The sequence below is a fragment of the Canis lupus genome, chromosome 6, assembly GCF_003254725.2.
Source record: "Canis lupus dingo isolate Sandy chromosome 6, ASM325472v2, whole genome shotgun sequence".
NCBI classification, from domain to species: Eukaryota; Metazoa; Chordata; class Mammalia; order Carnivora; family Canidae; genus Canis; species Canis lupus.
Genome location: NC_064248.1, coordinates 63,190,887 through 63,217,765, shown reverse-complemented (window position 1 = coordinate 63,217,765; position 26,879 = coordinate 63,190,887). Strand labels below are relative to the sequence as shown.

At 38.5% G+C, this 26,879-nt stretch overlaps 2 protein-coding genes across 7 annotated transcripts in view; one reads left to right on the top strand and one right to left on the bottom strand.

Annotated features, from left to right (window-relative positions):
- Positions 1 to 792: 792 nt before the first annotated feature.
- GNG5 (G protein subunit gamma 5) lies at positions 793 to 9,211 on the bottom strand. Its single transcript, XM_025417830.3, has 3 exons — positions 9,078 to 9,211; positions 5,132 to 5,276; positions 793 to 1,015 (listed from the first exon to the last, which is right to left on the bottom strand). Exons 1-2 carry the CDS (start codon positions 9,156 to 9,158, stop codon positions 5,151 to 5,153), a joined length of 207 nt encoding a protein of 68 aa, XP_025273615.1. The 5' UTR covers positions 9,159 to 9,211; the 3' UTR covers positions 793 to 1,015; positions 5,132 to 5,150.
- Positions 9,212 to 9,335: 124 nt separating this feature from the next.
- Positions 9,336 to 26,879, top strand: part of SPATA1 (spermatogenesis associated 1) — a 52,529-nt gene continuing 34,985 nt past the window's right edge. For 3 of the 6 annotated variants that reach the window (XR_007411549.1, XR_007411550.1, XM_049111751.1), the window contains exon 1: positions 9,336 to 9,512. Coding sequence is in view for 1 of the 6 variants with exons in the window: in XM_049111751.1 (XP_048967708.1) it covers positions 9,336 to 9,512 (177 nt within the window). In the remaining 5 variants the exon portion in view is untranslated. Of the gene's footprint in view, positions 9,513 to 10,039; positions 10,180 to 10,426; positions 10,451 to 19,801; positions 19,965 to 26,879 lie in introns of those variants that run through there. The other 3 variants (XR_007411552.1, XR_007411551.1, XR_007411553.1) reach the window with 3 other exon arrangements.

The following is a 26,879-nucleotide window of genomic DNA, read 5'->3' as shown; positions in this document are numbered from 1 at the left end:
ATAAGTTGAAATCAAGATTCAGAGTAATAACTCTCGTGGAACATGAGTCTGGAGAGAAAATACATTGTTAACACACTAACCCAGTGGTTTTATACCAGACTAATCTTGGGTCTGGCACATAGTTTTAAATTCTGTTTCCTGCATGAATATATATTGGGAGGCCAGGTTTCTGGGATGTTTTAATATTTCCTTAAGCCTTTCAGATGGTAAAAATTTTAAAGCAAAATGGTCTAACAAAGACCTAAAATTTAAGTTGCAAATTACTGAAACTGAACTTTGGTTCCTTTTTTTTTTTATTTTTTATTTTTTTGTCTTTTGTACACTTCATTACATTGTCCTATAGTGTTCCACTCAAAAATTGTTTAAAACTCTCAAGTTTTTCTTAACATCTTCTAATGGAATTTCTATGTCCAGTCTCCTTATTAGGAGAGCAATCTATTAAGTAATTAACTTTTAGGTGTGATGGTAATACCCTACACAAAGGAGTTTATCAGAAATACCTATTACTAAAACAAGTTAATCCTGCAAATACTCATAAGTAGGAACTCGTATTAGCAGCTTCCTCCTGACCTTGAAAGGATAAAAGTCTGCAACTTAACTTTAGCTCCCTACAGTCTTTCAAATAAATGTAGGGCATAAAATTAGATGAAGGGCATAAAATTAGATGAGTTGGTAGAAAAAAACACTAAAACTTAACCCCTTCTTAATAACAATGGGAAATTGTCATTTACCTTAGCTGTTCAAAATAAAGCAATACATTGTATATTTAATACCAGTAATTAACCAAAAAACTTTTATACTTAAGTATTTTATTGTATGCTGCTGCCAGTGTATATAAAATAATTACCCTTGTGAAATAGAAATTTATGAAAATTCAGAGAGGTAGATGTTAAGGACTGACAAAAGTAGAAGTTTATATAGTATGGCACGTGTTATAGGGATAAGCTTTTGTACAGGCTTCAAATTTAGTTCTCCTTTGAATATTCACTGGTTCATGTAAAGTGGTTTAGAAAACCTGAAATGGAAAAGAAAAAAATGAGTTAGGGTAAAGTACCAAAGCACAATAGTTTTTTCTGAAAAGTAATACATCTTCTATTACTTCAAGGGCATTCATTTGCAAGTCAGCTTATAAAGTGCTTTCAATTAAACTAAGCCTGTTTTGTTTATATTTTTTAAAGATTTTTAAATTTATTTTAGAGAAAGAGCACGAGAGCCCATGTGCATGCCCAAGCAGAGGAGGTGTCAGAGGGAGAGAATATCCAAGCCAACTTCTGCCTATGTTTGGCTTGATCTTACAACCCGAGATCAGGACTTGAGCTGAAACCAAGAGTGAGATGCTCAAATGACTGAGCCACCCAGGTGCCCCAAACTAAACTTGTTTTTTAAGAAAGCACACATATCAGTGTTCTAGGGAAAAACTGAGAAACAGGAGATCTCTGTGGTATATAAAATAAAATTTCCTCTTAATTTTCACAACCACCCTGAAGAACAAGTCACTTCTGGTTTATAAACAGACTTAAAAGATGAACTTGTCTAATCACTGCCAAATATACTCAATGTCCTAATTTTTTTTAAAAAAAAAGTTAATATAAAAATCTCTTAAATTCAGAAAAATCTGAACATTCCTAGAAAATGAGCAATAGGCACTCCTCTGAGGAGAGCAGTTTGGCTGTATCTACTAAGATAAAAGATGCAATCCCACTTCTATTTACCTAGATAAACCTATACATAAAGAGAAACATGTACATGGATATTGACTATAGTGGTATTTTAAAAGAAATATCCTAAATGTAATTCAATAGGGGAACAGATCACGGATAAATTAATGAGGGTTTATACACATTATTGAATACTATTGCAGCAGTTAAAACAATCTACATGGATCAACACAACTCTTAAAAATATGGAAGTTATTCCTTTAAAAAAACAAAACTATGTTTTATTTTTTAAATTTTATTTATTTATTTATTTAAGATTTTATTTATTTATTTATTCATGAGAGACAGAGAGAGAGAGGGGCAGAGATACAGGAAGAGGGAGAAGCAAGCAGGCTCCATGCAGGGAGTCCAATGCAGGACTCGATCCCGGGACTCCAGGACCACACTTTGGGCCAAAGGCAGACGCCCAACCACTGAGCCACCCAGGCATCCCAAAAAAAACTAGCTATGTTTTAAAACTACAAAATATAGGGGTGGGGGTGGGGGTTATTGGTGACGGGCACTGAGGGGGGCACTTGATGGGATGAGTGAGCACTGGGTGTTATTCTATATGTTATCTATATGGAAAGGTAGAAAAATGTCTTTAAAATTTCTTTTTGATAAATCTATACTTATTTTAAAATTTATGATATTCTGGGATGCCTGGGTGGCTCAGCGGTTGAGCGTCTGCTTTTGGCTCAGGGCACGATTCCGAAGTCCCAGAATTGACTCCCAAGTAGGCTCCCTGCATGGAGCCTGCTTCTCCCTCTGCCTGTCTCTCTGCCTCTCATGAATAAATAAAATCTTTTAAAAAATAAATAAAAATAAAATTTCTGGTATTTTTTAACAGATGTTCAAGAAGCTTAAACAATCAGTGGTGAAAAAATGTTTAACCTCAATTACAACCAAATTGGTGCAAATTAAAAAAAAAAAACTAGATAAGCAGAAAATAGTGAATAGGCTGAGGTCTCTCTGGTGAGAGCTCAAAAAAAAAACAGCACTCTCAAGGTCCCAGTGCAGTTTGCTCCTGGCTATCAAATATTATTGAATTTTATTTTTTAAATTAAATTTTAAATGTCATTCCTTACTAAATTATTTTTTAAAGATTTTATTATTTGAGAGCTCAAGGGGCAGGAGGGAGTAGAGGGAGGAACAAGCAGATTTTGCCCTCAGCAGAGCCCAATGTGAGGCTTGATCGTATGACCGGAGCTTGAAATCAAGTCAAAAGCTTAACTGACCCAGCCACTCACCCCTAAATAATTTGACTTTTAAAAATTTATCTTAAAGACACAGAGATAAAAAAAAATAATAATAAAATAAAAATAAAGACACAGAGATAAACTATACATAGGAGTACCAAGATTATTTGCCTCACCATAGCTTCAAATCTGAAAACCTCAACATTTAATAAGTTATAAATACAACCACTGAAAATCTCATTTATGAAGAATTTTTAATGAAATAAAATTCAAGTCTTTTTTTTAAAAGCAGAAGAAAAATTGCACATACTAGGATTCTCATTGTCTGTAAATCAGCCCATAAATTTTTCTTCTTCTTGAAAGTAAAGGAAATCTAATCTATTAACAGTGATTGTTTCTGGGTGTGCTGATCACAATAATTTCTATTTTCTTTGTACTCTACCCTATGTTCTCTTAAACTATAAAAAACATATATTTTTAAAAGATGTGAAAATAAAGACTGAAACGTAGATTCATTGCATCCAGGCCATTGACTGTGGGCTCAGGACCACCAGCATCAAAGTAACCTGGAAGTCTGTAAGAAATACTTCACCCCTAGAATTCAGACCTATTGAATTTGAATCTGTATTTGAACAAGGTAATTTGCAGATACATTCGAGTTTGAGAAGAAATACTTTTACATCCAAAAGTCCTTTTCCTGGCTCAAGGTGTTTCAAATCATATCCATAAACCTGTTTTATTATACTGCCAGGATTAGTAGCCATTAAAATGTGTGGGAAATATCAGAAAGGGAGACAGAACGTAAAGACTGCTAACTCTGGGAAACGAGCTAGGGGTGGTAGAAGGGGAGGAGGGCGGGGGGTGGGAGTGAATGGGTGACGGGCACTGGGTGTTATTCTGTATGTTAGTAAATTGAACACCAATAAAAAATAAATTAAAAAAAAAAAAAAAGAAATCTGGGTTCTTATCCTAGCTATATTTTTAACTTTGAGCAAGTCATTTAAACATTTTTTTGTAGATTTTTGTGAAATAGAACTATTAACATTCAGGTAAGAAGCCAGGCTTCTTAACAGTATTTTATATCAAATGAAAATATACTTTGTTAAGTGAATACAATGGGGAACAGAGGTTTATTTATTTTTATTTTTTAAAATTTTTATTTATTTATGATAGTCACAGAGAGAGAGAGGCAGAGACATAGGCAGAGGGAGAAGCAGGCTCCATGCACTGGGAGCCCAACGTGGGATTCGATCCCAGGTCTCCAGGATTGCGCCCTGGGCCAAAGGCAGGCGCCAAACCCCTGCGCCACCCAGGGATCGGGGAACAGAGGTTTAAAAGGAATCTTTAATAAGCCATAAAAATAGGAGCTTTCCAAAAACTGCCATGAAGAATAAATATTGCCAGAAGGAAAGAACTATTAACTATTAAATATGAATGTGTCAAGCTGTTAAAAAGAATTACTTCCTTATGGAAAACCTGTTACTCAAAGGTGGTTTCTGGTGTTTCAAAATCCTAACCAATTTAACCAATCATTTACTGGAAACATGCTGACTTCCTGGATACTACCAAATGTACAAAGCCTAATCAGGGAGGGCACAACTATGTAACATGGTATTTTAGGAAGCAGCTTCCTGAACTTTGAGGAGTCAGAATGTTTGTAAAGGGTGTGTGCCACACAGTCTTTTTTTTTTTTTTTTTTTTAAGCACTATTTAAGGCGGCTTCTTATAGTTCAGTACTAAACCCTCTGACTAAGGTACTGTGTATTTTTATAAAAGGGAGCACCCCTGTATTATGTTTTAAATTCTCCACCCCATGTTTTTTGGTCAACTCTCTCTTAGATTAACATGATACTCTTTTGTACACACTGATATTTGACCTGGAAGGTACCAATTAATATACAGACACATGCCTTAAACTGGACTAGTTCTTTAGTTTCTTAATCTTCTGAAGGCAAATCCACTCTGCCACCATGAATTCAGCTATCTTTACCATACAAACAAGAATAAAGACTAAAACCTGTTACTCCCGACTACAAATGTCAACATTGTTTATTCAATGATCTCCTGATTTTCTCTTGCATTCCCAACTCCCAATTCTTTGCTGTGCTGCACTGTAGCTGGGTTCTTAAGAGAAATGACATCAGAATTAATCTAAATCAGTTGGTAGTATTTAAAAGCCATTCCCATAAACATTGCTGATTTTCTAAAAACTGTCCAAATATTAAGGAGACTTACCATCAAAAGATTTGTTTTACTACAAAAAGGAACAGACTTTCTGGGGTCTGAAGGGATTCGTACTTGAAGATACACCAGTTAGCAGGGGGTCGTGTTGGGCATTCTGCAGACAGAATTGTTTCAAATCTGCAGCTGCCTGGGAGACCTGTACAAGACAAAAGGAGTAGTGGGAAGAGGTGAGAATGTTTTAATGCAGGGTTCCTCAAATCTTTGAAATACCTTCTTTTATCAAAAGATGATATATGTGAATTGAAGGTCGACAGTCATATACTGAGCTCATGCTTAAAGCACTACATGCACAGAAGACTATAGTGTTTTCTTTTGCTTATTAAAAACATCAAAGGATTCAGTACATCTGCAAAGAAAAATCCATCTTGCTAGTTTATTAATAAACTTCAGAGGTATTCAACCTTCAGGGTACTCAACATGTTTTTTTTTTTATTAAAAGCAGTACACATAATACACAAGGGGTTAAAATTCTAGCCAGCTATTACTTTGTCTTGAAAGCAGTATTACTGGAAAAGTGCTTCTGTGAATGAACATCATGTTCTAAATCTGCACCATTCAGTTCATTGTTTTGGTATTATGTACCATCTGTTTAAGGTTATGAAACTGGACGGTGACCACTTTCTGCTCAGTGTCATGTGACTGAAAAGCTGATAGCAAACTTTTGAATTATTTTAACAACTTCACTGAGCAGCCTGCCTTTAAAAAACGGTGTATTTGCTTAAGTATGATTTAACAATTTTCATATACATATGCAATACCACTCAAACAGGACGTAAGGTATTAAGTATCACTTAAACATTGTTTACTATTTGTATATGTTCTGATAAGGTGATGTAGGATATCAAAACAATGAACTGAACGGTTCAGATGCCTAACACGAATAACTAAAAGATGCCCCGAATGAATACAATATCCTAAGTCTTGAGGTTTAGGAAGATGGGAAAAATGATCATATATCTTCAGTTTCGACTACTCCCAAGGGGGGGTGAGGGCAGGAGTCCAGTCCAGCTGGCACCTGCCTTTGAAAGGAAGGTAAAGGCATCACAAATATTCTCTATCAGAAGGAATCCTACAGATTACTGCTCTAGCCCAGACATTTATCTGGTAAAAGGATACGTGATCCTGAGAGGACTCTCAAGTCTTGAAATCTATTTGTATGTTTGGCTTATACAACAGTCCAGGGTAATAACGAGTTCCATAGGTTTATTTAGCAACTGTGTAAAGTAGTATGTAAATACCTGGTACCAAGTGCTACAAAAAATGGCCACCCTGTTTACCCACCAAAAGAAGGTACAGCTAAAGTGGGGGGTACACATGGTATATTTTTCACAATCTTAAAACTTGGTTTCATACACATTACCTAGTAGTAAGGATAAAGTATCTATTAACTTTCTGGCTGAAGTGCAGGAGGCTCCAACTTGACTTTCACAAACTTCTCAAGCACTATTACATGCCAAATATACTTTGAGCTACTGGGAATACCTAAGAGGAGCCGGGGTCCCAGTTATGGAGGGGGCGGTTCAGGGGAAAATACAGACAAGGAGCTCTTTGGAAAAAAGAGTGGTTAGATCATGCTCTAAGGGAAGGTGTCTGTGCAGAGGTGACATTTAAACTGAGATCTCAATGACAAGGAACCAATCAGGTAACCATCTGTGAGAAACCAGTGACAATTGTCACTGGTTTCTCACAAAAGGCTCTAAAACTTCTGCTTTTAGACAAAGGCTCTAAAACTCAAACAAGCTACTAGCCCTAAGGCATTGTAATAATCATCCAGGAGGTTAAAACCCTATAATCTTGGCATAATTATTAGTGTCCTCTTTTCACTCTCAACTCAGTGTCCTGATTTGGCAATATAAAGTATGGTCACCCTCCATATGGTAGAGTTTGTCAAGCATTTGAGAAAATTTCTATCAGTTGTATTCAAAAGTTTAACAGTAAACTTGTGTCAGTTGAAAAATATCACCCCCAAAAAAGCATCTAGCAGAGTCATGGACAAAATACATACACAAAATCGAACTAACCACATTTTACAACAGATTTGAAGAAAAGCTCATTTAAGTCCCAAGATGGGATGCCCTCACCTCCTTGCTACAGACCTAGCATAAGATGAAATGAGAACTCTAAGAATAAATCACTTGCTGCCACTTTAAGGAGCCCCACCCAGAAGCCTCCTGAAGAACTGGAAGTGTAGGGAGCTGGTGTCACTCTGAAGAGTTACTGAAGTAACTAGGAGTTTCATGGTAAAACCCTCAGGGTACTTTTAGTCTGAGGACTTCCATCTCATTTTCTTTTGAGACAAGAACTAAGTACCCCTACTGAAGGCTTTACTGCTTTCAACCAGCCTTTCTTTTTGCCCCCTACACCCCTCATTTTTTTCTTTCCTGAGCCAGTCCTATGATAAAGGCACACCTGAATGATAATGTAATGGTTGGTTAAGAAATAGGATTTCAGGGGATCCCTGGGTGGCTCAGCGGTTTGGCATCTGCCTTTAGCCCCAGGGCGTGATCCTGGAGACCCGGAATCCAGTCCCCAGTCAGGCTACTGGCATGGAGCCTGCTTTTCCCTCTGCCTGTGTCTGTCTGTCTATCATGAATAAATAAATAAAATCTTAAAAAAAAGGAAGAAAATCTTAAAAAAAAAAAAGATTTCACATAGAGTTAAATCCATTAAATCCAGCCAAGACTGACCATAAACCAATGGGATGAGGTAAGTATCTGAAGATGAAAGAAATGAACTCCAAACAGCAATAAAGTCTACAAGCCCTTAAAGCCAGGAAGGGAGGGGAATCCCCACACCAAAAGTGATGGGAATTTCCCTTCCGTCCTGAGGTGACCACAACTGAGTAAGCTAGGTCCCTGCCATGTCTATTTAAGGAAATAGGTAAACGGGAGCCTATCTTCCCCCCAACAAAACATTTCAGGGAGAAGTAAAGACTAGCCTGGTGCGTACACAATCAAGTCATCTTAGAAATTGGCTGTTTTCTTTCCATAGAGTGCACGATTTATATTCTTGTTTCTTTTAATTACAAATCTTTTGTTTCTTTTAATTACAAGAAGTGTTTCGCTGGTAGCTGACCTGCACCAAACAGAAGCCAATCCACATAGGATTTTAAAAATCAGGAGAAACTTGCAACAGCAAGTCAGGTTATCCTACCCAACACACACACAAAAGGTTTTCTCCCCCAAACTAAAATGCCCAAGGTCAGTGTTAACCAAACGGCAAAACAAGTAAGATTGGTCCACTCTGATCACCCAGATACGCAGGCCGGTAGATGTTCCCAAGGCCCAAGGCCAGGGCACAGCAAACTGTGCCCAACAGACCTGAAATGCACGCTCTGTACGAGGCTGTATAGGGCCCTAGTGGTCATGCCGGGCACTGGGGGGAGGGGGGAGGCGATGAAAACAAACTTGCTTCTTTGAACCTAAAGTCCGCGTTTGCAAAAATTCCTTTTCAAGTATGTGTTGGGTGGACAAAAAGGGAGCTGGGCGGTGAGAATCTAGTACTAAAAAGGAGTGGGTTTGGGGACATTCTGACACGAAAACAGGTTCTGCTTTGAATTAAAAGTCAGATGAAACCGTCCAGCGAAAAGAAAGGGTGGAGTCCGGGAAGCGAAGGGCTGGGAGGCGGCGGACGGCGCGCGGCGGAGCAGCTGCTGCCCGAGCCAGCCGCGGAGTCACCGCGGAGGGAGGCGGCCGGAATGCGGGAAGCCGCCGTTCAGCCCCGGGACCTGCCGCCCGGGAAAACCGGGCCGCCCCCCGCCCCGCCCCGGCCCCCGCCCGCCCCCCAAGCCGCCGCGCCGGCCCGCGCCGCCACTTCCCTGAAGTCAGCGGCTCCCGGCTCGTCGCCGCCGAGCGCGCGTCCTCCGCGGGGGAAGCGGGACCCCGCCGCCCCCGCCCTCCCCTGCCCTGCCCTGCCCTCGGCCGCCCGCCCCGCTCACTTTCACGCGGTTGAGCCCCGCTTCCAGCCGGAGCTGCTGAACCACTTTCTTCATCGCGGCGACGCTGGAGGAACCAGACATGGCGCTCGCAGGTGCTGGGCAGGCTCGTCCGCGGGTGGATCCGTCGCGCAGTGGGTCCGAGGGGCCAGACGCTGGGGCGGCGCGGCGGCGGCGGCGGGGCGGGGGACGGGGGCGGGGCTCGGAACTTTGTCGCTTAAGTTTCCGGTGCTTTGCCGGGCGGCTCCACCCGCAGCGCGCATGCGCGCTCCTCCCCCGCGCTCGGTTCCAGCGCCTCAGCCCCGGCGGGAGCGCCGAGCCCGAGGGAGGGGGCGGGGGCGCGGGCGCGGGCGCGGGGAGGGCGGAGTAACCGTGCGGCCGGAGCGCGGCCGGACGCCCACCTTCTCCCTCCTCGCCCGAGAGGCCGACTTAGGAGAGGTAACAACAAAAAAAAAAAAAAAAAAAGGAAGGGCTTGTCCTAAGCCGCCGAGAGCCGAGGGGGACGCTGAGGAGACCCGGTGGGGGAGTTTGTGAAAGGCCTGGGGGCGGCGTGCCGAGGAGGTCCGGACTTTCCTGACGGCGCGGGCGGCAGAGGTTGAGGGAAGAGAAGGGCCCCGCCGAGGTGTGGAGGAGCCGCAAGTGCCCGCGCGAGTCACTGACGCCCTGTCTCCTTAAAACGGGTCTCCGGGAGTCTCGACTCTGTTCCCCGGGCGGGCGGCCGCGGGTCCGCGGGCGCCGAAGGGGGCAGGGAGGGGCCCTGTAGCGGGGGGCGGGGAGCCGGGGGGCGGGGGCGCGTCTCCACGTCGGCGTGTCGCGCGCTCTCCTGGAGGACGTCGTGAGCGAGCCGAGGCCTTTGCTGCGGGTTACGCCCGCCTGTCTCCTCCTCACGCTGTCCTTTTCGTCTGGCGGGTATCGACCCTTCGTGCACCTTGACAAGTAAAACTCGGTTTTGTGTTTTGGGCAAGTCCGTTCTGCGCGTCCGTTGTCAACTCACGACCTGCCTGCCCCGCTGAAGTTGACCTCGGGAGGAGTTCCTGGAGCGGGAGAGCAGTAGGATCTCAGCAAGCAGAACCAGGCGCCGCTGAAGCGGTTCACCCATGGAAACGTATGTATGATGTCACACAGCGATTGACATCATACATACGATTCAAGTACCTCAGCGATTCAAGTACCTCAGCGAATACCCTAGGGTCTGCAGCAAACGAGAATAGTCTCATCACTAAGACCCGTTAGATTTTTTTGCAGGGTGAGAGAATCCACATATAATCTGCTCTGATTGACAAAACCTACCCCTAAACGGTTTAGATCATTTTACAGGAATGTACAATGCTACTCAATTCGCATGAGAGACGTAATGACGAGGTTCATAAACCAAGGTATAAATTCCAGGCTCTACCACTTACCTTGGTATCCCTGGGCGAGCCACTTAAACTTGGCTGGGTCTCTTTTTCCTCATTTCATAATGAAATAATAAAGCTTCCCAGATTTTTTTTTTTTTAATGGACAAATCTGTTCAGTATGCTCTGCTCACCACAAGCGTAGCAACCGTCTGTCCCCCTACAATGCTCTTACAGTCCCGTTGACTGTATCCCGGAGACCTACTCATTCCATAACTGGAAGCTCCCGCTCCTCTTCACCCCTTGTGCCTCTCCTAACCTCCCACCTGCTGGCCGCCGGAAGTTTTCTCTGTGATTATGGGTGTATTTCTGGTTTTGTTTGTTCGTTTGTTTTTTAGATTTCAGGTGTGAGTAAAACCATATCGTATTTGTCATTTTCTGATTTCCTTCACTTAGCATAATATCCTCTAGGTCCATCCATGTTGGAAAGGGCAAGAGCTCATTCTTTTTCATGACTGAGTAATATTACATTACTGAATAATATTCTATATATTCTTTATACAATTTATCAGTGGATACTTGGGTTGCTTCCATGCCTTGGCTATTGTAAGTAAGTAATGTTGCACAAAACATAGGAGTGCATATATCTTTTCAAATTAGTGTTTTCATTTTCTTTGGGAAATATCAAGTAGTGGAATTACTAGATGGTAGGTGTTTCTTTTTTTAAATGGTATTACTATTTTTAATTTTTGAAGAAACTCATACTATTTTCCACAGTGGCTGCACCAATTTACATTCCCACCAAAGGTGCATGAGAGTTCCTTTTTCTATTTTTAGCTTTTGAAGAAACTGCATACTGTTTTCCACAGTGGTGCACCAATTTACATTCCCACCAACAGTGCATGAAAGTTCCTTTTTCTCCCCATCCTTGCCAACATTTGTTCTTATTTTTTTTCTGAAACTAGCCATTCTAACAGATGTGAAATGATATCTCTTTTGTCATTTTGATTTGCGTTTCTCTGGTGATTACTGATATTGAGCATCTTTTCATTTGTCTGTTGGCCATCTGTGTGCCGCCTTTGGAAAAATTCTTCAAGTCCTCTGCCCATTTTTTAAAAGATTTTATTTATTAAATTTAAGTAAGAGACAATGTGAGCAGAGGGAGGAGCAGAGGGAGAGAGGATATTAAGCAGACTCCATGCCCAGGGGGGAGCCTGACATTGGGCTCAATCTCAGGACCCTGAGATCATGACCTGAGCTGAAATCAAGAGTTGGACGCTTAACTGACAGAGCCACCCAGGCAGCCCTCTTCTGCCTATTTTTAATATCACATTGTTTTTTGTTATTGATGTATAATTAACATACAATTTTATATTCGTTTAAGACATCTAATGATTTATCAGTTTCATGTATTACTCAGTGCCCTCCACAATAAGCGTACTCACCATCTATCACCAATGTTATCACAGTATTATTGACTATATTTTTCATGCTGTACTTTTTGTTTCCATGACACTTGTTTTATCATTGGAAGTTTGTACTTTTTAATCCTATTTCACTGATCTCCCCTATGGTCCTTTGCTAACAGTTTGTTCTTTGTATTTAAGTATCTGTTTTTTTGTTCATTCATTTGTTGTTTAAATTCCTCATATAAGGGATCCCTGTGTGGCGCAGCGGTTTGGCGCCTGCCTTTGGCCCAGGACGCGATCCTGGAGACCTGGGATCGAGTCCCACGTCGGGCTCCCAGTGCATGGAGCCTGCTTCTCCCTCTGCCTATGTCTCTGCCCCCCCCCCTCTCTGTGTGACTATCATAAAAAAAATTCCTCATATTAGTGAAATCATGTGATATTTGTCTCTTTTTTTCACTTAGCATAATACTCTCTAGTTCCATCCATGTTGTTGCAAAGGGCAAGATCTCATTATTTATTTATCTCAGTATTAATGAGTAATACTCCATTGTGTATATATTCCACATCTTCTTTATCCACTAATCTATCAGTGGATGCTTGAGATGCTTCCCTATCTTGGCTATTATAAATAATGCTGCAATAAACATAGGGGTGCGTTTATCTTTTCAAATCAATGTTTTTGTTTTCTTTGGGTAAATATCTAGTGGTGGAATTACTGGATCATATGGTGTTTCTATTTTTAATTTTTGAGGAACCTGAATAGTGTTTTCCACAGTGGCTGCACCAACTTGCATTACCACCAACAATGCCTTAGGAATTCTTTTTCTCCATATCCTCACCAACACTTGTTGTTTCTTGCCTTTTTTATTCTAATCACTCTGACGTGTAAAATGATCTTATTGTGGTTTTGATTTGCATTTCCCTGATGATTAGTGATGTTGAGCATCTTTGCAGGTGTCTTTTGGCCGTTTATATGTTTTTTTTGGGAGAATGTCTGTTCAGCTCCTCTGTCCATTTTTTAGTTGGATTATTTGTGGTTTTGATGTAGATTGTGTAAAAAGATTTATTTATTCATGAGAGACCTAGAGAGGCAGAGGGAGAAACAGTCAGGCTCCCTGCAGGAGCCCGATCCGGGACTTGATCCCAGAACTCCAGGATCACGCCCCGAGCTGAAGGCAGACTCTCAACCACTGAGCCACCCAGGCGTCCCTGTGTAAGTTCTTTATGTATTTTGCATATTAACCCCTTATCAGATGTATAATTTGCAAAAATCTTCTCCCATTCAGTAGGTCACCTTTTCATTTTGTTGATGGTTTCCTCCACTGTGCAAAAGCTTTTTCTTTTGATGTGGTCCTACTAGTTTTTTATTTCCCTTGCTTGAGGAGATGTATCTAGAGAAATGTTGCTGAGGCTGGTGTCAGAGATTACTGTCTTTGTTTTCTTCAGGTCTCATATTTAGGTCTTTTTTTTTTTTTTTTTAAATTTTTATTTATTTGTGATAGTCACAGAGAGAGAGAGAGAATGAGGCAGAGACACAGGCAGAGGGAGAAGCAGGCTCCATGCACCGGGAGCCCGACGTGGGATTCGATCCCGGGTCTCCAGGATCGCGCCCTGGGCCAAAGGCAGGCGCCAAACCGCTGCGCCACCCAGGGATCCCATATTTAGGTCTTTAATGCAATTTGAGTTTATTTTGGTATATGGGTTGGAGAAAGTGGTCCAGTTTCATTTTTTGGTAACTGTCCCATTTTCCCAGCACCATTTGTTGAAGAGACTATCTTTCCCTGTTGTGTATTCTTGCCTCCTTTGTTGTAAATTAATTGACCATATAAGCATGGTTGTATTCCAGACTCTGTTCTGTTTCATTGACCTATGTGTCTCCTTTTGTGCCACTACCACACTGTTTTGATTACTATAGCTTTGCAGTATATCTGGAAATCTGGGATTGTGATCCCTCCCTCCAGCTTTGTTCTTTTCTCTCAAGATTGCTTTAGTTATTTGAGGTCTTTCGTGGTTCCATACAAATTTAGTATTATTTGTTCTAGTTTTGTGAAAAATGCTATTGGTGTTTTGATAGGGAATGCATTGAATTTGTAAATTACTTGGGTGGGTAGTATGGACATTTTAAAAATATTGAATCTCCCATAAGCATGCAATATCTTTCCCTTTGTGTTGTCTTAAATGCCTTTCATCAGTGTTTTATGGTTTACAGAGTATGGGTCTTTCACCTTCTTGGTTAAGCTTATTTCTAGGTATTTTATTCTTTTTGGTGCAATTGTGAATGGAATTGTTATCTTAATATCTTTTTCTACTACATAATAAGTGTATAGAAACACAACAGATTTCTGTTTATTCATTTTATATCCTGAAACTTTACTGAATTCATTTATCAGTTCTAGTACTTTTTAGTGGAGTCTTTACGGTTTTTATGTATAGTATCCTGTTATCTGTGTATAATGACAGTTTAAGTTCTTCCTTACCAATTTGGATGCCTTTTATTTCTTTTTCTTGTCTAATTGCTGCAGCCTAAACTTCTAGTGCTATGTTGAATAAAAGTGAAAACGTGCATCTGTGTCTTGTTACTGAGCTTAGAGGAAAAGCTCTTAGAAGAAAAACTTTCACCATTGAGTATGATGTTAGCTGTGGCTTTTTCATTAGTGGTCTTATTATGTTGAGGTTCTCTCTAAACCTGTCATATTGAGAGGTTTTATCAAGAATGGATGTTGTACTTTCTTAAATTCTTTTTATGCATCTATCAAAATGATTATATGGTTTTTATACTTTATTAATGTGACTTATCATGTTGATTGATTTGTGACTATTGGACCATCCTTGTATCCCTGGAATAAATCCTATTTGATCATGGCGAATTATTTTTTTTAATGTTGAAATTGATTTGCTGATATTTGTAGAGAATTTTTGCATCTATGTGCATCAGGGATATAGGATTATAGTTTTCTTTTCTTTTTTTTTTTTTTGTAATGTCTTTGCCTGGTTTTAGTATCAGAGTAATGCTGGGCTGGTAGAATGAATTTGGAAGTTTTCCTTCCTCTTCTGTTTTTTGAAAAAGTTTGAGAAGAGCAGATAATAACTTTTCTTTAAATATTTGGTAAATTCACCTGTGAATATGCCTAGCGTCCTGACTTTTGTTTGTTAGGAACTCTTTGATTACAGATTGAATTTTGTTTGGTAATCCATCTGTTCAGATTTTTTTCTTTCTTATTCAATCTTGGAAGATTGTATGTTTCTATGAATTTATTTCTTCTAGGTTCAATTTGTTGGCCTATAATTTCTCATAGTAGTCTTTTTATAATCCTTTGTATTTCTGTGATGAAGTTTGTTACTTCTCTTTCATTTCTGTTATTATTAAGTCCTCCCTTTTTTTTTTCTTGATGATTCTGGCTAAAGGTTTATTAATTTTGTTTATCTTTTCAATGGCTCACTCTTAGTTTCACTGATTTTTATTTTAGCTTCTATTTCACTTATTTCCACTCTGATATGATTTCCTTTCTCTCCCAGTTCCTTTAGGTGTAAGATTAGGTTGTTTATTTGAGATTATTCTTGTTTCTTGCAGTAGACCTGTAACATTATAAACTTCCCTCTGAGAACTGCTTTTGATGTGTTCCAAAGATGTTTAGCTATTGTGTTCCTATTTTCATTTGTCTCCTTTTTTTTTTTTTAATTTCGTATTTGATTTCCTTATTGACTTACTGGTTGTTTAGTAACATGTTTTCAAATCTTCACATGATTGTATTTTTTTCCTGTTTTTAAATTTTTTTCTTGTAATTGATTTCTAGGTTCATACTATTGTGATAGGAAAAGATGCTTGATTTTATTTTAGTCTTAAATTTATTGAGATTTGTTTTGTGGCCTAATGTGATCAATCTTAGAGAATGTTCTATGTGCACTTGAAGAGAATGTATATCCTACTGTTTTTGGCGAGAATGTTCTATATATCTGTTAAGTTCATCTGGTCTGATGTCATTAAGAACCAGTTTCCTTGTTGGTTTTCTGTCTGGATGATCTATCTATTGATATAAGTGGGATGTTAAAGCCCCTTATTATTATCATATTACTTTCAATTTCTCCCTTTATGTCTGTTCATTTTTGTTTTATATATTCAGGTGCTCCTATCTTGGTACATAAATATTACAATTATTATATCCTTTTCATGGGTCGATCACTTTATCATTACATAATGCTCTTCTTTGTCTTTTCTTACAGGCTTTGTTTAAAGTTTGTTTTGTCTAAGTATTGCTACCCCAGCTTTTTTATTCCACTTCCACTTGCATGAATATATTTTTCTATTCCTTTACTTGTAGTCTGTTTATGTCTTTAGGTCTGAAGTGAGTTTCCTGTAGGCAGCTTATAGATGGGTCTTGTTTTTTTTTAATCCATTTGGTCATGCTATATCTTTCATTTGGAGCATATAGTCCATTTACATTTAAAGTTATTATCAATAGGTATATACTTCAATTTTGTTCATTGTTTTCTGGTTGTTTTTATTGTTCTTCTCTATTCCTTTCTTTTGCTTTCTTCTCTTGCAGTTTATGACTTTCTTTACTATTATCCTTTGTCTTTATATTTGTATATCAGTTACAGGTTTTTGGTTTTGAATACATTCTAAATGTAAGTTTGAATACATTCTAAAAGGATTATATTTTTACTCTTTACTCCTTCAAATTTTCTGTATATGATATCAGATTTTAGATCTTTTTATTTTGTGAATTCCTTAACTACTTTTTGAGATATAATTGATTTTATCACTTTTGTTGAACCTTCGTCATAGTTTATAAGTGAATGATCAACTACGTTTACTATATGTTTGCTTTTACCAGTGAAATGATTTATTTTTCATAATGTTTTTCTAGTTCTGGCCTTTTCCATTTAAAGAAGTCTCTTTCACTCTTCTTGTAAGGCCAGGCTAATGGTAATGAACTCCTTTAACTTTTGTTTGTCTAGGAGACTCTTTATCTTTCCTTCAATTGTGAATGGTAACTTTGCTCATACAATATCTTTGGTTGTAGTTTTTTTTTCCTTTCAGTATTTTGAAGGTATCATGCCATTCTCTTCTGGCTTGCAAAGTTACTGCTTAAAAAAATCAGGTGATTCTTTAGCCTTATTTTCCTTGTATGTAACTAGTTGTTTTTATGTTGTTACTTTTGAAATTCTCTCAGTCTTTAGTTTTTGACATTTTAGCTATCATGAGGCTTGGTGTGGACCTTTTTGTGTTTATCTTATTTGCAGTTCTCTCTGTGCTTCCTGTACCTAGATGTCTTCCTTACCTAGGTTGAGGAAATTTTCAGCTATTACTTATTCAAATAAGTTTTCTGCCCCTTTTTCTTTCCTCCTTCTGGAACTTCTACAATGCAAATGTTAGTAAGTCTGATATTGTCTCAGAGTTCCTTTAAGATTTCCTCATTTTAAAAATTCTTTTCTCTTTTTGCTGTTCAGCATGGGTACTTTTCATTACCCTGTCTTCCAGATCACTGATCCATTCTTCTGCATCCGTTAATCTGCTATTGCTTTCCTCTAGTGTATTTTTCATTTCAGTTATTGTATTCTTCAACTCTGGTTGGTCCTTTTTTATATCTTTATCTCTTTCTTGAAATTCTCACTGGGTATATCCATTTGTATCTGTGGTCCAGTGAGCATCCTTATGACCATTACCTTGAACTCTCTCAGATAGATTGCTTATCTTCATTTTATTTAGTTCTTTTTCTGACTTTGTCTTCATTTAGACAAATATTCCTTTCATTTAGACCATATTCCTCTGACTCCTTGTTTTCTTTCAATTCTGTGTTTGTTGCTGTGAAACAGCAACCTTACCCAGCCTTGAAGGAATGGTGTTGTATAAGAACCTTCCTTGTGTAGACTGCATGTGCCTGGTGGCTTTGACTGGCTGTCTGGAGCTGGAGTGAGAAACAAACTGGGAGTTTTATAGCACTCTGCATCAGGGCCACCCTGGTGGGATAGCTAGTGCTAAAGCAGGCATGAACTGGCAGTTCCTTGGGTTCTCGGCACCAGGTCATTTTTAAGCTTGTTTTTTTTTTTTTAGTTCTTCTACTCAGTCCCAAAATCATTTTGAAAAAATACCAAGAAATAGGTGGTTCTCTTTATAGAATAGTTAGATCTGGGATCCCTGGGTGGTGCAGCGGTTTGGTGCCTGCCTTTGGCTCAGGGCACTATCCTGGAGACCTGGGATCGAATCCCACGTTGGGCTCCCGGTGCATGGAGCCTGCTTCTCCCTCTGCCTATGTCTCTGCTTCGCTCTCTCTCTGTGTGACTATCATAAATAAATAAAAATTAAAAAAAAAAAGCGGGGCTTGGTTGATGTCTTAAGTTTGCTTAATTAAAAATTTGTTGTAAATGAAAATGTTTTTAATGCATCTGCAGAAATTAAAAATCCCAGCTTCCCAATTTGTGTGCCCATATACTGTAATTCTTACAGCTTTTTGGAACTAATTCTTATGTAATAAGGATGTTACCATGTATGTATCTGAGTTCTGTTTTACTTGGGTTCATAATATAGGCTAATATTAGTACAATGGCAGGAAGACTTTGGATAGGTATAGAAGTGGAAGTAACTAAATGATTTTTTAAAAAATATTGTAATTTAGTGTTTGAGGTGTTAAGATGACAAATTACATTTTTTAAATTGTAAGACATTTACATAGAAGTAACATATGAAACTAACTTGATATAAAAGATGTTATGGGATGCCTGGGTGACTCCATCAGTTACGTGTCTGACTCTTTTTTTTTTTTTTTTTTTTTTCGTGTCTGACTCTTGATTTTGGCTCAGGTCATGCTTTCTTTTTTTTTTTTTTTTTTTTTTTTTTTTAGGTCATGCTTTCATGGTCATGAGATTGATCCCCATGTTGCACTCCAAGCCATGTGGCAAATCATGCTTAAGATTCTCTCTCCTCCTTCTCTGCCTCTCCTGACTTGTACTCTCTAAAAAAATAATAGAGGGATCCCTGGGTGGCGCAGCGGTTTGGCGCCTGCCTTTGGCCCAGGGCGCGATCCTGGAGACCCGGGATCGAATCCCACATCAGGCTCCCGGTGCATGGAGCCTGCTTCTCCCTCTGCCTGTGTCTCTGCCTCTCTCTCTCTGTCTCTCTGTGACTATCACAAATAAATAAAAAAAATTAAAAAAAAAAAATAATAATAGAAATTAAAATTTTTTTGTCCCAGGATATAATTTTTAAATTTTTATACCATTAGAACAATTAGTGAACTCTGGTGTGATTTCATAAAACTGTAACCAGTACCAAATCTCAGAAATTTTACATTTTGTTTGATTTGTTCACTAATTTAACATAAATCAAGATGGAATAATGCTTTGAAATCTTGGAAAGCGTTCTGTTGTGGTATTGATATATTTTTTTTTGTATCCTTAAGGATTGTCTTACTTTGATAATTCTATTTTACAGTAATTCAGCTACCTTATTTTAAAATTTTTATTATATATTTAAATAACTTAAAATTTTCTATGTATTCTTGTAAATTGTCCTAAATCTTTTGAGAAAAATACAGGAAGCAACATATAAACATAGCTTAAAATACTTAAAGACTGGCATTTTCATCTGGGATAATTGTTCACATTTACTGTTGAGGTACCTAAGCCCAGGAAGAAGTATATGTAAAACGATTTCCATCATTATACAGCCATTTGTACAAATTCAATCTTTTCACTTCCAGAAACATAGTTCTACTTTATGTAAAATACCATATATATATATTTAACTTTAATTTTCAACCTTGAGAAAATTGTTTAGAATACTAAAGTATGCCCTGATTACAAGTCTATCATAATTAGCACTGTATTTAATTATATAGGATATATGTCCTTTTCATTGCAATCATCAGTCCTACTTACTAGTTAGGTATCTTTTTGAATTACTATAATATGAGTGTATACATTCCTAAGTTTTCATTTTTTGGTCTATTTTAAAGCTTTTTGTGTTTTTCTTTTCACCCAGAAATGAGTGGAATGCTATATAAAGTAAAAAATCGATTATAACTTTATAAATACAACTTAGATGAAGAAAGATAAAAAAACCCCACAAAATTCCAACTGATGATCGCCCCATTCAAACATTGGTGAATATGTCCCTCAGTCCAAGCCGACCTTCCTCATCAGAGGTAAGAAAATCTTTTAAACTAAAAAAAAAAAAAAAAAAAAAAAAAAAAAAAAAAAAAGAAAATCTTTTAAACTAAAATATAAGAAAGATTTGTTTAACATTGCTTCTGATAAGTTTCAAGAAAGAAAAAATATGGATTATATAGAGTACTCCACTGTATATCTGGTTGTCTGATTATAGTTATTTTATTACAATTCTTTTATCTCTGGCTCATTTCCTCTAAGTACTCTGATTATACTGGAATCCCCAGTGCATTGATCCTATCACTTTTTTTTTTAATTCTTCACCTTGTCATGCCCTACAGCGTAAATACCACAAAGCACTCTTGATTACTGTTTTGCTCACACTTTTGACTTTTTGTTCCTCTCTCATTTCATCCTATTGCTTGGCAAAACAAAACCCCTGGTTTATCGGATTCTTCACCAATGCTATACCTATGCCTACAATGGAACATGGCTGAAAAAAAGAAAAAAAAACCAGCAACATGAAGACTGTTCTCACTTTAAATTCATGACCATGAATCTCAACTAGAACCTTTTGCTGGTAGGCAGTCAGACAACTTTCCGCTTACTCACTTTTCTACTATTCTAGAGAACTATTTCATACCCTCAGTACCTTCTCTCCATTTTCTCTTTAAACCAGCTATAATCATTTTCACTCCACTGCAGCATCAAAACTGCTCTTGTTAAATTCATCTCTACATTACTAAATATGTTGTTTAATTCTTATCCCACATATTCTGGTCTATCTGCAAAACAGTTGACACTATTGATGACTCTTCTTTGGCATAATTACTTCATTTGACTTTTAGCATACACAATCTTGGCTTTCCTCCTACTTTCCTTGTTCATTTTCAGTCTTTTTTGCTAGGTTTTCTTCTTCTTGATCTCTTAATATTGGAGAATTTCAGGGGCCAGCTCTTTGTTCTCTTCTCTATCTGCATTCATTCCTTGATGATCTCAGTATAATGGCTTTAAATACCAACTTTATGATAAGGATTCCCAAATTTATATCCCTAATCTAGTCCTCTTTCCTAAACTGCAGATTCATATTTTCAACTGCTTTCTTGATATCTCCACTTGGATGGCCAGTAGACATCTTAGAAATAGCATGTCTCAAACTGAACTATGGATCTTTTCCCCTTCCCCTAAACATTTTCTACCTGTGACTTTTTCTGTCTCAGGTGATAACAAATCCATCCTTTGAGGATCTAAGAACAAATGCCTTGGAGTCGTACTTCTTTCTCAAACTTCACTTCTAATGTCCTGACTTTAACTTCAAATTATATAAAAAATCTGACCACTTTCCATCATCTCTACTGAGCTACCATTATCTCACACTTTAATTATTTACATAGCTTCATAACAGTTACCGTTTTCTTGTCCCTTAGAACCTGTTTCTATTATCCCTTTAATAGTTATTAAATATAGCAGAATTTTCAAGTAGAGCATTATATGTATCCTAATGTGAAGGAATATGAAATACAGGGCACCATTTATAAAGTATTCTTGCCCCCAGGTGACTAATTTGTATCAATTGAAGGCCACACAGTTAACTCTTTACAAGCCATAGAGGTCTTCATTTCAAGAATGCTTGTGAAATGAGGTTGGCTGGGAAGATGGAATAGGAAGACCCTAAGCTCACCTCATTCCATGGATACAGCTAGGGTAACATTCATCTCAGTATAAATAACCCAGAAAATGACTGAAAAAGACTGGCAGATAATCTCTGTAACTAAAGATAGGGAAGAGGCCACATTGAAGGAGTTAGGAAGGGCAAAGACATGATCTGAGAGCAAAATGGACCATGATCATCTTGGGGCCTTCAGTGGGCAGAGAACCAGTGGTGTGGAGAAGGATGGAAAATAGATTTTCACACTGGGGAGCCCACAAACAGAGAGGACGAATGCCTGTAATATTTGCCTTTATAAATGCAAGGGGCTGAATTTCTTGAGTTCTTAAACCAACAGGACTTAAAGCCTAGAACTTTAAAAATCAGAGGGCTCTGCTTTAGGAAAGCACAGAGGGTGGTAGAAAGTAGAGTCCCTGGGATCCCTGGGTGGCACAGCGGTTTGGTACCTGCCTTTGGCCTGGGGCGCGATCCTGGAGACCCGGGATCGAATCCCACGTCGGGCTCCCGGTGCATGGAGCCTGCTTCTCCCTCTGCCTGTGTCTCTGCCCCCCGCCCCCCCTCTGTGACTATCATAAATAAATAAAAAATTTAAAAAAAAAGAAAGAAAGAAAGTAGAGTCCCTGCCCATAAAGAGCTCACAAAATAGCCCACGCAGATACAAGGTAGAACCAGCGGTTTGAAAAATGCTGGGGGTAGATGAGAGGAAGAGTGATTTGCTCATCTAAGAGCATAACCCAGAGACACAGCGATCACTAGGAGAACCCTCCAGGAACAAAGTAGCTAGTAGGTGCCATTTCCGTCTCCCATGCCCCAGAATAAATACTGGCCACTTCTAGGAACCCATGTGGTGCCTACAGTTGTTACCTAACGTGCTTGCACCAAGCCCTGCCCCCTCGTCCTTTGGCAGATCAGCCCTTCCCAGTCCAGCTCGCCTCAGTCCTGATGCTACAGGTTCCTTCCCTAGAAGACTGGTGCAAACCCTGCCAACACCAAATCTGCTGATCCATGCATTCTGCAGGACCTCACTTTTGACAGTACTAGGGGTAGGTCTTGTTTTACAAGCTGATGGCCACACACTTTCTTTAAATGTACCCCACTCAGGGATCACTGGATGGCTCACCGGTTTAGTGCCTACCTTCAGCCCAGGCATGATCCTGGAGTCCTGGGATTGAGTCCCGCATCAGGCTCCCTGGATGGAGCCTGCTTCTCCCTCTGCCTGTCTCTCTCTCTCTCTCCCCCCCGCCCCCCGTCTCTCATGAATAAATAATAAAATAAAATCTTTAAAAAAAATAAACGGGGATCCCTGGGTGGCGCAGCGGTTTGACGCCTGCCTTTGGCCCAGGGCGCGATCCTGGAGACCCGGGATCGAATCCCACGTCGGGCTCCCGGTGCATGGAGCCTGCTCCTCCCTCTGCCTGTGTCTCTGCCTCTCTCTCTCTCTCTCTCTCTCTCTCTGTGTGTGACTATCATAAATAAATAAAAATTCAAAAAAAAAAATTCTGTACTTTAAAAAAAAAAAATAAAAATAAAAAAAATAAAAAATAAAAAAAATAAACGTACCCCACTCCTGCTGGGGACAAAAATGATACAATAGGCAAAGAGAGCCTCTGTAGACAACAGAACAGAAGGAAAAAGAAGCCAGGACTCAATAGCAGAGCACATGCAACACACATAGGAGACACTTCTTGGAGCACCAGGCCCTGAGGAACAGGGGACGCTGTCCTGAAGGGCACTGTAAGACCTCTTTTTCATAAGGCTATTATTGTTAAGAGCAAGAGAAGTAGCTGCCTTTTCTAACACAGAGGAACAGAAACAGACAGACAAAATTAGACAGAGAAATCCCTCCCAAATAAAAGAACGGGACCAAACCACTGTAAGAGACCAAAGGGAAACATATAAGTAATATGCCTGATAGAAAATTTAAAGTAATGATCATAAACATACTCCCTGGACTTGAGAAAAGAGTGGAGGACATCAGTGAGACCCTTAACAAAGAGATTTTTTAAAAAAAGAACCAATCAAAGAACCAAATAAATAAACATTTATTTACAGTAAATAAAATTTAAAATACATTTAATGAAATAAATACCAGGCCAGATGAAGCAAAGGAAGAAATTAATTACCTGGAAGACAAGTGATGGAAAGTAACCATTCTCAGAAGAAGAGAAGAAATAAAAAGATTACATAGAAACAAAATGAACAAAGGTCTGAAATCTTTCAGCTACAGCAAAAGCGGTCGTAAGAGGGAAGTTTATAGTAATACAGGCCTACCTTAAGCAAGAAAAATCTCAATCTAACCTTACACCTAAAGGGGCTAGAAAAAGAAAAAACTCCAACCCAGCAAAGAAAGGAAATAGTAAAGATTCAAATAGAATTAAATAGTTAAAACAGTAGATTGAGAAATCAGAAACTGTTTCTTTGAAAAAAATCAACAAAGTCAATAAATCTCTAGCAAGACTCATTAAAAAAGAGAGAAGACCCAAATAAAATCACTAATGAAAAAGAAATACAGACAATTGTAACAGAATATTATGAAAACCTATATGCCAACAAATTGGAAAACTTAAAAAATATGGATAAATTCCTAGAAACAAACAATCTACCAAGCTAAAGCATGAAGAAATAGAAAATTTGACTAGACCAATTACTATCAATGAAATTAAATCAGTAGTCAAAAAAGCCTCCCAAAAAAACAAAAATTCAGGACAAGATGGCTTCACAGGCAAATTCTACCAAACATTTAAAAAGTTATTACCTATTCTCAAACTATTCCAAAAAAATACAAGAGGAAGGAAAACTTCCAAATCCATTCTATGAAGCCAGTATCAACATGATACCAAAACCAGATAAAGACACTCCAAAAAAGAACTACAGGCCTATATCTCTCATGAATATAGAAGCAAAAAAATCAACAAAATATTAGCAAACCAAATCCAACAATACATTTAGAAATTCATACACCACAATCAAGTGGGATTTGTTCCTGGGATGCAAGGATAATTCAGTATTCATGAAACAATAAACGTAATATGTCACATCAATAAAAGGATAAAAACCGTTTCAATAGATGCAGAAAAAGCATTTGATAAAGTGGAACATCCATTCATGATAAAACCTCTGCAAAGTAAATCTAGAGGGAACATACGTCAATAGAATAGAGGCCTTATATGAAGAACTCCTAACGAACGTGATACTCAATGGTGAAAACCTGAGAGCTTTTCCCCCAGGGTCAGGAATAAGATAAGGAAGTCCACTCTTAACCACTTTTATTCAGCATAGTACTAGAAGTCCTAGCCACAGTAATTAGACAACATAAAGAAATAAAAGGCATCCAAATTGGTGGAAGGAAGGAAGAGTAAAATTTTCACTGTTTGCAGATGACATACTATATATAGAAAACCCTAAAGACTCCACCAGAAGACTACTAGAACTCATAAATGAATTCAGTAAAGTCACAGGATACAAAAGTAATGTATAGAAATGTGTTGCATTCCTGGGATGCCTGGGTGGCTCAGTGGTTGAACATCTGCCTTTGGCTCAGGGTGTGATCCCAGGGTCTTGAGATCGAATCCCACATCAGGTTTCCCGCAGGGAGCCTGCTTCTACCTCTGCCTATGTCTCTGCCTCTCTCTCTCTCTCTCTCTCTCTCTCTCTCTTTCTCTCTCTCTCTCTCTGTGCCTCTCATGAATAAATAAGATCTTTAAAAAAATTCTGTTGCATTCTTATACACTAATAATGAAGCAGCAGAAAGTGAAATTAAGAAAATAATCCCATTTACAATTGCACCAAAACCAATAAAAAATCTAGGAATAAACTTATGAAAGACCTGTATTTTGGAAACCATAAAACACTGATGGAAGAAATTCAAGACAATGCAAAGCCATTCCATGCTCATGGGTTAAAGAGCAAATATTGTTAAAATGTTTATACTACCCAAAGCAATCTACAGATTTAATGTAATCCCCATCGAAATACTAACAGAATTTTTCACAGAACTAAAACAATCCTAAAATTTGTATGGAACCACGAAAGACCGTGAAGCCAAAGCAATCTGGGAAAACAAAACACTGGAGGAATCACAATTCCAGATTTCAAGTCATATGACAAAGCAGTAGCAATTAAAACAGTGTCATACTGAGATAAAAATAGATACATAGATCAGTGGACTAGAACAGAAAACTCAGAAATAAACCCATAATTATATGGTCAATTAATCTTCAACAAAGAAGAAATGAATATAAAATGGGGAAAAAGACAGTTTCTTCAACAAATGGTGTTGGGAAAACTGGACAGCCACATGCAAAAGAATGAAACGAGGCCACTTTCTTTCACCATACACAGAAATAAAATGGATTAAAAACCTAAATGCAAGACCTGAAACCATGAAATCCTAGAAGAGAGTATTTCTCTGACATCAGTCATGGCAACATTTTTCTATGTATGTCTCCTGAGGCAAAGAAAATAAAAGCAAAAATAAACTATTAGGACTACATCAAAATAAAAAGCTTCTGCACTGTGAAGGAAATAAAGTAAAAGGGAGAAGATATTTGCAGATGACATCCAAAGTATTTTTAAAAATTGATGCAACTCATCCAAAAAATAATCTAATAAGTGGGCAGCAGATACGAACAGACATCTCTCCAAAGAAGACATCCGGATGGCTAACAGACACATGAAAGGATGCTCAACATCACTCATCATCAAGGAAATGCAAATCAAAACCACAAAGAGATATTACCTCATGCCTGCCAGAATAGCTAAAGTCAAAAATAAAAGAGTGTTGGAGGATGTGGAGAAAAACGAATCTTCTTGCACTATTGGGACTGCAAATTGGTGCAGCCACCATGAAAAACAGTATGGAGATTTGTCAAAAAGTTAAAAATAGAATTACCTTTCAATCTAGTAATCACACTACAGAGTATTTACACCAAAGAATACAAAAACACTAATTCAAAGGGATATATGCACCTCTGTTTTTTTACAGCATTATTTACAATAGCCAAACTACATGCAGCTGAAGTGTCCATTGGTAGGTGACTGGATAAAGAAGTCTATATATCATGGAATATTATTCAGCCATAAAAAAGAATGAAATCTTGCCACTTGCAACAACATGGATAGAACTAGAGAGTATAATGCTCAGCGAAATAAGAGAAAGACAAATAGTATGTGATCCTACTCAAATATGGAATTTAAGAAACAAAGTAAATGAGCAAAAAAAAAAAAGGGAGGGCAGACAAACATGACTCTTAACTATAGAAAACAAACTGATGGGGAGGTGGGT

What these genes read in the sequence shown, in the direction of transcription:
- GNG5 (XM_025417830.3), bottom strand. Translation starts at nt 9,158, where the DNA reads ATGTCTGGTTCCTCCAGCGTCGCCGCGATGAAGAAAGTGGTTCAGCAG. An exon ending in CGGGGCTCAACCGCGTGAAA is followed by an intron (nt 5,277 to 9,077) that starts GTGAGCGGGGCG and finishes TGTCTTGTACAG; the next exon opens with GTCTCCCAGGCAGCTGCAGA.